This window comes from Carcharodon carcharias, chromosome 4 (genome assembly GCF_017639515.1).
Source record: "Carcharodon carcharias isolate sCarCar2 chromosome 4, sCarCar2.pri, whole genome shotgun sequence".
Taxonomy (NCBI): domain Eukaryota; kingdom Metazoa; phylum Chordata; class Chondrichthyes; order Lamniformes; family Lamnidae; genus Carcharodon; species Carcharodon carcharias.
The window spans coordinates 201,044,664-201,056,776 of NC_054470.1; the positions used below are offsets into that span (position 1 = coordinate 201,044,664).

Here is a 12,113-nt window from a genome sequence, read left to right on the forward strand (position 1 = left end):
TATATAAAGCATAAGGCAGGGATCACAGTAGCACCTGCAAACAGGAGAATTTACTATTTCACTCTGACTTAACTTTCTTATTGACTTAATAACAGACGAGCCAGTGCAGCTGTGAACTGCCTGAAGCGTTTTCATGAAATGAAGAAGCGTGGTGCAAAACCTTACAGCCTGTACTTGGATCACATTGCACATAAAAATGGCTCCACCACCCAGAAGCGGGATCACCACCTCCGTGTCCAGAAAGACATCTTTGTCTTGAAGGTAAAATGGTAGAGCATTTTGCAAACTTGTCGCAGTGAGCATTTTTGAAATATGCAAATAAGGTCACTGGCACAAGCTTTTCTGTGAATCTTGAGTGGCGGTTCGAGTCCAGCGTGGTATGTGTTTTGATGTAATTCAGTTTCATCTGTTGCGCAAGTGAGCAAGGGTGGGAGGGGACCACTCAATTATTCATTTTTGGTGGGAGGTGGGGGTACAAGTGTTTAGTGTAGAAGTAAATCAATATTCATGTTCCACTGTCAGATATAGGGCACTTTGTAGCAGAGTTACTCACCATTGTAGTGGGAGGGCATGTAACAGTTGAATTCTGCACCATAAGCAGACTGTAAGGTAAAATTCGTCAAGTTCTCAAACTGCTGCTGAAGAGACCATCCAGCATAGTCCTAGGCACTGGTACCTGCAAAAGTACACACTGTCCGGACAACCCTACGAAGTCATCCTCACCAACAGCTGGGGACTTATGAGAATATTTGATAAACTGGCCTACAGACTAGTCAAGCAACAGCCTAACATAGTCATACTCATCAATTCATATCTTATAGCCAATGTCCCAGATTCCTTCATCACTATCCATGGATATGTCCCATCCCACCAGCAGGGAAGGTGACAAAAGGCACAGCTGAAGCATTTGCAAACAAATTCAGCCAGAAGTGCCGAATAGATGACCCCTCTTGGCCTCCCCCTGAAGTTCCCAGCTTAACAGATGCCGATCTACAGCTAATTTGGTTTGTTCCACATGAAATCAAGAAACGAATGACGGCACTGGATATTAGCTATGGGGCACTGACAACATTCTGGCTGTAGTACTGAAGACATACTCCAGAATTAGCTGCATCACTAGCCAAGCTGTTCCAGTACAGCTGTAACACTGGCATCTACCAAGCAATGTGGAAAATTGCCCAGGTATATCCTGCTCACAAAAAATAGGACAAATCCAATGCATGTCTACTCTCGCTCATCACAGAAGTGTCGACAGTGCTATCAAGCAGCACTTAAACGCCAACAACCTCCTCATTGGCGGTCAATTTGGGTTCCACCTGGGACCCTCAATTCCAGACCTTGGTCTAAATATGGACATAAATAGTGAGAGTGAATGCCCTTGACATCACAACCACATTTGACCAAGTGTGCTATCAAGGAGCCTTGGCAAAATTAAATTCAGTGGAAATCGGGGGGGATAATTCTGCGCTAGTTGGAATTGTACTAGTGCAAAGGAAAAACATTCGTGGTTGTTTGAGGTCAATCACCTCAGCTACAGGATGTCGCTGCAGGTGTTCCTCAGGGTGATTTCTAGGCCAAACCGTCTTCAACAATGACTTTCCTTCCATCTCAAGGTCAGAAGTGGGGATCTTCACTGATGTTTGTGCAGTGTTCAGCGCAATTCATGACTCCTGAGATATTGAAGTAGTCCCTATCCACATGTAGCAAGACCTACAAACATACCATACAAAGGTTACGGCACAAAGAGGCCATTCAGCCCAATGTATCTGAGCCAGCCGAAAAAGAAAAAATAAAAACCAGCTGCCCATTCTAATCTGACCTAGCAGCCGGTCTGTAGCCTGGCAGGTTACAGCACTTTAGGTGCAGATCTAGGTACCTTTTAAATGAGTTGAATGTTTCTGCCTCCACCACCAAACCAGGCAGCGAATTCCAAATACCCACCACCCCCTGGGTGAAGATATTCTTCCTGATGTCCCCTCTAACCCTTCTACCAATCACCTTAAATCTTTCCCCCCAGTAATTGACCTCTCTATCTATTGAAACTCTATCTAGACCCCTCCTAATCTTGTACACCTCAGGTCATCCCTCAGCCCCCTAACTTCCAAGGAAAACAACCCCAGCCTATCCAATCTTCATAGCTGCAATTTTCAAGCCTTGGCAATATTCTTGTAAATCTCCTCTATACTCTATTCAAAGCAATTATGTCCTTCCTGCAATGTGGCAACTAGAACTTTGTACACAAATTCCAGCTGTTGTCTAACCAGCGTTTTAAACAGTTCCATCGTTACATCCATGCTTTTTTATTATATACCTTGTGCAATAAAGGAAAGCATCCCACGTGCTTTCTTTACCACCATACCCACCTGTCCTGCCACCTTCAGGGACCTGTGGATATGCACTCCAAGGCCTCTTACTTCCTCTACCCATCCCAATACCCTTCCATTTATTATGTATTACCTTGCTTTGTTTGTCCTCCCAAATGCATTACCTCTCACTTTTCTGCCCACTCAACCAAACCATTGATATCATTCTGGAGACAACAGCTGTCCTCTTCACTATCAACTACGCAGCCAATTTGTGTGTCATCTGCAAATTTCCAAATCACGATACCCACATTTAAGCTCAAATCATTAATATATTCAACAAACCGCAAGTGACCCAACACTGAGCCCTGTGGAACGCCACTGGAAACCGTCTTCCATTCACAAAAGCATCCGTCAACCTTTACCCTTTGTTTCCTGTTGCTGAGCCAATTTTGGTTCCAACTCACCACATTCCCCTGCACCTTATGGGCTTTTCTGACCAGTCTGCCATGTGGGCCCTTGTCAAATGCCTTACTAAAATCCATGTAGACAACATCCACTGAACTAACCTCATCAGTCCTCCTTGTTACTTCCTCAATTCAATTAAGTTGGTAATGCATAAACTTTACAATCACAGAGTGTAGAAGAGGCCCTTCCGCCCATCGAGTCTGCACCGACACATGAGAAGCACCTGATCTACCTACCTAATCCCATTTACTAGCACTTGGCCCATAGCCTTGAATGTTATGACATGCCAAGTGCCCATCCAGGTACTTTTTAAAAGGATGTGAGGTAACCTGCCTCCACCACCCTCCCAGGCAGCGCATTCCAGACCGTCACCACTCTCATCCCCCCCTAAACCTCCTGCCCCTCACCTTGAACTTATGTCCCCTTGTGACTGACCCTTCAACTAAGGGGAACAGCTGCTCCCTATCCATCCTGTCCATGCCCCTCATAATCTTGTACACCTCGATCAGGTCGCCCCTCAGTCTTCTCTGCTCCAACGAAAACAACCCAAGTCTATCCAACCTCTCTTCATAACTTAAATGTTTCATCCCAGGCAACATCCTGGTGAATCTCCTCTGCAATCACATCCTTCCTCTAATGTGGCGACCAGAACTGCACACACTACTCCAGCTGTGGCCTCACCAAGGTTCTATACAACTCCAACATGATCTCCCTACTTTTGTAATCTATGCCATGATTGATAAAGGCAAGTGTCCCATATGCCTTTCTCGCCACCCCACTAAGATGCCCCTCCTCCTTCAGAGACTTCCCATAACAAAACTATGCAGACGATCCTTGATTAAGCTATTCCTTTCTAAGTGACAGTTTATCCTGTCGCAGAACTGATTCTAATAATTTGCCCACCACCAAAGTCAGACTGACCAGCCTATAATTGTTTGACCTATCCCTCACACCCTTTTTAAATAATGGTACAACATTCGCAGGCCTCCAATACTCTGGTACCTTGCCCGTATCTAGTGAGGATTGGAAAATGATCCTCGGAACATCTGTTTCCTTATTGACTTTCTCTAGGATACAATCCATCCATCGCTAGTGATTTATCCACCTTCAAGGATGTCAGTCACTCCAGTACTTCCTCTCTCACTATGCTTATTGTATGTAATATTTCCCACTCCTCTTTAACTAGAATGTCTTCATCCTCCCTCTTTTAGTGAAGACAAAAACAAAGACAAAGTACTCATTGAGAAGCCTGCTCGCATCTTCAGTGTCAACGCACAAATTACCATGTACATCTCTAATAGGCACTACTCTTACCTTCGTTATTCTCTTGCTCTTAATGGACTGGTGAAACATCTTTGGGTTTTCTGTGATTTTACCTGCCAATATTTTTTCATATCCTCTCTTTGCTTTCCTTTTTTTCACTTCACCCCTATATTTTCTATATCATCTTAGGCTTTCTATAGTATTAAGCTTTTTGTGATTGCCATAAGCTTTCTTTTTCTGCTTTATCTTACCTTTGTGTGTCTAGAATAACCAGAGGGTTCTAGATTTGGTAGTACCGCCCTTTTTCTTTGTGGGGACACACTGTGATCATCCTCAGCTTTGTAAAATTTGTCTTTCCCCAATTTAAACTTTAACACCTGTTCTATCTTTATCATTTTCCATAATTATGCTAAATCTAACTGTATTATGGTCACTATCTCCAAAATGGTCACCTGCTGCTACTTCATTACTTACCCAGCTTAATTTGCTAAGACTAAATCTAAAATTGTGCCCCCTCTCATTGGGCTTGTTACATGCTGGCTAATAAGTTCTCTTGAATGCAGTTCAAAAATTTTGTGCCCTCTTGTGCCTATTATACTTCGTATCCCAGTTGATATTCATATAGTTGAAGTCCCCAATTATTATTGCCCTATTGTATTTGCACTCAGAAATTTGCCCACATATTTGCTCTTTTATCTCCCTCACTATTTGAGGATCTGGAGGACACTCGAGGAGAGTGGCTGCTCCCTTCTTATTTTTGAGCTCAACCCATATAGCATTTGATGCTTCATTTAGTAGATCATCCCTCCTCACAGCTGCAATTGATTCTTTACCCAATAATGCTACATCCCCACCTTTTTAGCCCCCTCTCTATCCTGCCTGAAAACTTTGTATCCAGGGGTGTTAAGCTGCCATTTTTGCCCCTCTTTAAGCCAAGTTTCCATTATAGCAATGATACCATGCTGCCATGTGTCTGTCTGGCTCCTGAATTCATTGGCTTTGTTTGCTATTCTACTCTTATTTAAATAAATACCTTTTAACATTGTCAAATTCCTGTGCTGTAAACCTTTTAAACTTTGCTTCATCTGTCTTTCAAAGTCACTCACTAATTTTCTGTCCCCCGCTCCCTGCTCTGAATTTGCCCTCAGGTTCCCATCCCTCTGCCAATCTAGTTTAAACTCTCCTCAACAACGCTAGCAAATCTCCCTGCAAGGATGTTCATCTCGGTCCTATTCCGGTATAGGCTGTCCTGCTTGTGCAGATCCCACCTTCCCCAGAACTGGAGCCCAATGTTCTAGAAATCTGAAGCTTTCCCTCCTGCACCATCTCTCGAGACACACATTCATCTGATGTATTCTCTTATTGCCTTACTCGCCAGCTCATGCCCTTGGATGTAAACCAGAGATGATTACTTTCGAGGTCCTGCTTGCTAATCCCTTTCCTCACTCCCTGAACTCAGCCTTCAGGACCTCATCCCTTTCTCTGTCTATATCCTTGGTATCAATGTGAACCATGACTTCTGGCTGTGCACCCTCACCCCCCAGAATGCTCTGAAGCCACTCAATGATATCCATGACCCTTGCACCAGGGAGGCAACATACTATCCTGGAATCCAATCTGCAAGCACTGAAGTGCATGTCTCTTCCTCTAAGTATAGAATCCCCTACCACTATAGCTCTCCTGCCTTTTCTCCTCCCTATCTGCCCAGCTGAGCCAACCATGGTGCTCTGATCTTGCTTTCTTCAGAGGATCCCTCTCCCACATTGGTACTCAGAACTGAGTACCTGTTAGAAATTGGGATGTCCTCAGGGTCTGCTGCACTACCTGCCTTGCCTGTCCTGTCCATCTGGCGGCCACCCAGTCTCCCTCTGCCTGCTCTTCCTTAAGCTGCGGGATGACCACCTTCTGAAACATGCTATCTATGTAGCTTTCATTCTTGAGAATACACGTCAGTGACACCAGCTGCTCCTTGACCTGGGCAGCATTCTACTTGGGCTGTTACGTAGCAAGTGACATTCAAGCCACAAGGGCCAGGCAATGATCATTTCAAACGAGATAATCTAACCATCTCATCTTGACCTTCAATGGCATTACCATCAATGAATCACCCACTATCAACATCCTGGGGTCTACCATTGACCAGAAAATTTAACTGGACCAGCCATATAAATACTGTGGTTGCAAGAACATGCCAGAGACTGGAAATTCTGCAGCAGGTAATTTGCCTCCTGACTACCCAAAGCCTGTCCATCATCTGCAGGACACAAGTCAGGAGTGTGATGGAATATCCTCCACCTCCAAAAACACAAGCTCAACATCATCCAGGACAAAGCAATCCGCTTGAATCACAGCCCCATCCATCACCTTAAAGATGCATCCTCTCCAACACCGACATACAGTTGACTGTACTCTACAAAATGTACTGCAGCAGCTCACCAAGTTTCTTTCATAGCACCTTCCAAACCTGTGACCCCTGCCAACTAGACATGGGTAGCAGACATATGGGAACATCACCACTCATAGTCACAGCCCATTCTGACTTGGAACTGTATTGGCCCTTCCTTCATTGTCACTGTCACTGGCATAGGGTATTGTCACTGGACTAGTGTTCCAGAGACCCAGGGTAATACTCTGGGGACCCAGGTTCGAATCCTACCATGGCAGATGGTAAAATTTGAATTCAATAAATTTCTGGAATTAAAAGTCTGATGATGACCATCGATTGCCGATTAGTGAACCAGATGGGTTTTTACAATGCCCTTTAGGGAAGGAAATCTGCGGTCTTTACCTGGTCTGGCCTACATGTGACACAATGTGGTTGCCCTCTGAACAAGAGCAATTAGGGATGGGCAATAAATGCTGGCTTAACCAGCAACACTAACATTCCATGAAAGAACTTCTAAAAATCAAGAAATAGCTAAGATACAGCAAAGTCTATGGGTCCTGACAGCATCCTGGCCCTGGTGCTGAAGGTGTGTGCTCCAGAACTATCTGCACTTCCACCCAAGCTGCTCTAGTACAGCTACCAAATGAAATCTTCCTGGCAATATTGGAAATTTGTCCAGAGATGTCCCCTCTGCAAAAAGCAGGAAAATGCAACACATTTGACAACCTTCCTGTCAGCTTACTCTCAGTCATCACCACCAATAGGAGTTGTCAACATTGCCAGAATTTTCTGTTTTTATTTTAGATGTAAAAATAGGACAGTTTTTTTTTATTTTATCCCTGTATAGGTGCTGTTTAAGTTGATGATCAGTATGTGTTGTCTGGCATACATTCCTTCTCCACAATGTTGCATTGTTTTCTAGGACACAGAGGAGGCAATGATGCAGAACCTGCGAGACAGTGATGTACTGAATAACAAGGATAACCTTAGGTGGAATTGGAACTTAATCTCGACCATTCTTAAGGTAGAAGTATGAAGAAATCACTGGGACTTTTATATTACTTTTTAAATTTGGTGCTAATTACTGTGAAAATGTCAGTAGGAGACTTGGACTAGACTGGCTTTGGCAGTGTTCGATGGGAATGTAAAGGGAGGTTTACTGTGTTTAACCTCGTGCTGTACCTGCCCTGGGGGTGTTTGATGGGGGCAACAACAAAAGCAGATAGTTTTGAGAAGAAGGAAAATCAAAATTAAATTTAGACACTAGTCCAAACTCAGGGCTGTTATTGCTATTTGGAAGAAATGACAGATCCCAGAAAGATCCCATTTGCTTGGATGAGTGCAGCTCCAACAACACTCAAGAAACTTGACATCATCGAGGACAAAACAGCCAGCTTGATTGACACTCCATCCACAAACATTCATCCCTCCACCACCGACGCAATGTGTACCATCTACAAGATGCACTGTAGGAGCTCACCAAGGCTTCTTAAACAGCACCTTCCAAACTTGCAACCACTAAAACCATCTAAAAGGGCAAGGGCTGTAGATGCATGGGAAACACCACCACCTGGAAACCACTCACCATCCTGACTTGGAAATATATCACCGTTCCTTCACTGTCACTGGGTCAAAACCCTGGAACTTCCTAACAGCACTGTGGGTGTACCTACACCACATGGACTGCAGCAGTTCAAGAAGGCAGCTTGCCACCACTTTGTCATGGGCAATTAGATCTAGGTAATAAATGCTGGTCTCGTCAGTGACGCCTACATCCCATGAATGAATAAAAAGAATAATTGAGACCCAAAAATTCTCCTGTATCTTGCATGTCTGTATTCTAAGTGCCAGTGAGTATTTTTCTCTGATTTTTTTTTTGACATTAATACCTTGTCTGCGTCCGTCCTTCTGCAGTGGCCAAACATAAACCTGCGGAACTACAAAGATGAACAATTACACAGGTTAGTGTGGGCTGTGCTGGTGTCCAACGTTGGGTAGTTGGGGAGCTGGGCATTTCTGCTGACTGTCTAGAGACAGGGCGTAAGTTTTTTAACAGGACAAGTGCCAATATCCCCAGTAAGGCAATCTCTTTGAATTAACTCTACCAACCCAACATCACACCATATTCGTCAAACCTCTTTTACACCATGGCCCTCAAACCCACTTTCCCACCTTCTCACTGTGTTCCTCAATCCCAACTTCTCACAGTATCTCTCAATTCCACCTTCTCATCATATCTCTCAACCCCTTCACTCTAGAAACATATCTAATTGCTTTTTCAACCTGTTTGTACCCTACCTTTCAACGTCCTCACTGGTAACTTCTTCTATTCTTTAATACCTCTTTAAATGAAGAATACTAGCAGACTTCCCCTCTTAATCTGAATTTTTTTAACTTGTGTTGCTGTTTGAAACTTTTACTAAGTAACAATTCCCTCAGTCAACTCTATAACCTAAATCTACCTACTGAATTTAGAGGAAGTGTATCTGTCTCTCTTCACCCAGTTGTTTTTCTCTTGCATTGATCACTGCTTCTATCTTTCCTCCTTGTTTAGATTTGTGCGCCGATTACTATATTTTTACAAGCCCAGTGGTAAGCTGTACGCTAACATGGAGCTGGATCATGTTATGGGAAAGCAGCTGACTGTGGTGGGCTGCCAGTTCACTGAGTTCCTGCTTGAGTCTAATGAGGTGAGTTTGCCAGCTTCTTACTCTGCCCATGCAGCAAAGAATTTTTATACAGGACAATCCAAAACTTGGACTTACTAATTCTGGATGTGAACAGCATTGTGTTCACAAAATAGTTACAACACAGAAGGGTCTGTTTGCTAATTGGGAAACCCAGAGGAATAGTTCAGATTGAAGGGAGTAACAGAGAAGATGAGATGAATTGAGGTTGTAGTACTTAGTGATTTGGGTTTTAAAAGTCATAGGTTGTAGTAGAAAGGGGAAAATTTAAGGAAAGTGGGAGGAGTTCCATAGTTTGAAGGCCCTGAGAAAAAGTGAGTTGAAGTTCGAGGTGGTGATTTTAATACAGTGAAGATACGGAAAGAGGAACAGTGTATAAGACCTTTTATTTCAAGGATAGTGTATTAAAAGGGACAAGATGAAAATACAGAAGAATAGTTCCCTAGTATCAACAAAATGTAGAGACATGGGAATAATGGGATGGAGACAGAGTCTGGAAACTAGCAGTAAGAGGAATCACATGTGGAACAACCATCTTGGTCTTTTCTCTCAAACTGTGAGCATTCCCAGATAAGGAGGAATATTTAGCTTCTCTACCGACTTGCGTTTAACAGTTCACCCTATGCAGACTGTTACCAGTCCGTTTTACAGAATGAATCCTCATCTCTCAAATTCCAAATTAGAGTCAGGTGTGAATGGATGATGGAATGAGCAAGTGTTTCACCTCTGGCTAGTGGTGCAGCTTTCTAGACGTTACTATTCCAGACAGGCAGAGAACTCATCTTCCTTTTTAATTTGTTGCAAATTGTGACAGGATGGTCAGACATACCTGGAGGAGCTGGTGAAAGACATTGTGCAGTGGCTCTCTCCCTCCTCTGGCCTGAAACACGAGCGAAGCCTGCAGAACAATGGTTTACTCAGCACCCTTAGCCAGCACTACTTTCTGATCATCGGTACCCTCTCCTCTCATCCGCACGGGGTCAAGGTTTTGGAGAAATGCAACATGTTCCAGTGGTAAGTTGTGATCGGTGTAAATTTGAGGTTTAATATATAAATAAAACACAAATGCCAGAAATCTATCCCATATGGACAGCTGAATAAGGGAGGGGTCACACCTAAAATGTTAAACTCAAAGCAAATGCAGGGTTAAACCGAAAACACATCCACAAATAGTCAAACCAAAAATGTTAGGTTACCTTTCCTCTTTCGAGTGCTGACTGGGTGGGAAATTTTCAGTGACAATGTCTTACTGTTGGAGAGTGGCAGTCATGCCAGCTGGTAGAGGCACAAGTGATTTTCTGTCAATTTGCCAATCTCTGTGCAGGGGTGCCTGGTGCCTACCACCTCCCCACAGCAACACCTGATGTATTTGATGAGCAAGCAACTGCTCTGCCTTACAGGTGTCAAAATCCAAACTTTGGATCAAAATCCAGGAACTCCTTCCCTAACAGCACTGTGGGTGTACCTACACCACATGGACTGTAGCAGTTCAAGAAGGTGGCTCATCAACACCTTCTCAAGGGCAATTCGGGATGGGTAGTACATGCTGGCCTAGCCAGCAATGCCCACATCTCTGAAAGAAAAGAAAGTATGGTGGATTATGCGTAATTGTTTTTGTTCATTCATGGGATGTGAGCATCACTGGCTAAACCAGCATTTAGTGCTTATCCCTAATTGCCCTTGAGAAGCTAGTGGTGAGCTGCATTCTTGAACTGCTGCAGGTTGTGGTGTAGGTCAAATTTTCTGTAGCGGTATGATACAACTGGGCGCCTTGCTAGGCCATTACAAAGGGCATTTAAGAGTCAGCCGCATTGCTGGGGATCCGGGGTCACATGTAGGCCAGGCCAAGTTAGGATGGCAGATTTCCTTCCCTAAAGGACATTAGTGAGCCAGATGGGTTTTTACAACAATCAAAACCAGTACCCAGAGCATTACCCTTGGTCTCTGGATTACTAGCCCAGTGATAATACTCATTTTTTTTCCTCCATTTTTCTTTGTTTCATTCTTTTGTCAATAGCCCAACTATTGCAGAATGATTACAGCACAGAAGGAGGCCATTCGACTTGTCATGTGAGTGCTGGCAGTCTACAAGAGCAATTCACCTAATGCCACTCTCCGTACCCCTGCACATTTTTTTCTTTTCAGATGGTGATCCAATTCCCTTTTAAATCTCTCAATTGAACTTGCCTCCTCCTCAATTTTGCTGAAATTCAATTCACAGGAGTGTGAAACAATTCATTTTGGTAGGAAGAATGCAGAGAGGAGATCTAAAATAAGGGGTGCAATTCTAAAAGAGATGCAAGGAGTAGAGGGACTTGGGTGTATATATGCATAACTCATGGAAGATGGCAGGACTGATTGAGCAAATGGTTAATAAAACATACAGTATCATAGGCTTTGTTAATAGGGGCATAAGAGTACAAAAGCAAGAAAGTTATGTTAAACATGTATAAGACATTGGTTCGGACTCAGCTGGAATATTGAGTCCAGTTCTGAACACCACGCTTTCGGAAAGATGTTTAAGGCATTAGAGTGTAGAGAAGATTCATGATAATGATTCCAGGGATGAGGAATTTCAGTTATGCAGGCAGATTGGAGAAGTTTGAACTATTTTCCTTGGAGAAGAGAAGGTTGAGAGGAGATTTGATAGAGGTATTCAAAAGCATGAGGGGTCTGGACAAAATATATAGGGAAAAGCTATTCACTTTGGTGGAAGGATCAAGAACTAGAGGGTAATTATTTAACGTAATTGGCATAAGAAGCAATGGAGACATGAGAAATATTTCAAGCAGTGAGTGGTTGGGATCTGGACTGCACTCCCTGAGATTATGTTGAGGGCAGGCTCAATTGATACATTCAAGAGGGAATTGGATTGTTATTTGAAAAGGAAGAATAGAGAAGGCAGGGGAGTGGCAATAGTTAAATTGCTCCTTAGGAAAGCTAGCACAGACTGTAAGAATTGTGATTCTGTAACCTCTCAAAGACAGCTAATCCATTAATAGCCCC

General features: G+C 43.4%; 1 protein-coding gene across 3 annotated transcripts in view; it reads left to right on the top strand.

Moving 5' to 3' along the window:
* The window catches only part of rictora (RPTOR independent companion of MTOR, complex 2 a), a 232,197-nt gene that overhangs the window by 171,592 nt on the left and 48,492 nt on the right, over positions 1-12,113 (top strand). For all 3 annotated transcript variants that reach the window (XM_041186007.1, XM_041186005.1, XM_041186006.1), the window contains 5 exons: positions 96-261; positions 7,343-7,444; positions 8,335-8,381; positions 8,975-9,110; positions 9,922-10,121. In XM_041186007.1, the coding sequence (XP_041041941.1) occupies positions 96-261; positions 7,343-7,444; positions 8,335-8,381; positions 8,975-9,110; positions 9,922-10,121 (651 nt within the window). The remainder of the gene's footprint in view (positions 1-95; positions 262-7,342; positions 7,445-8,334; positions 8,382-8,974; positions 9,111-9,921; positions 10,122-12,113) is intronic.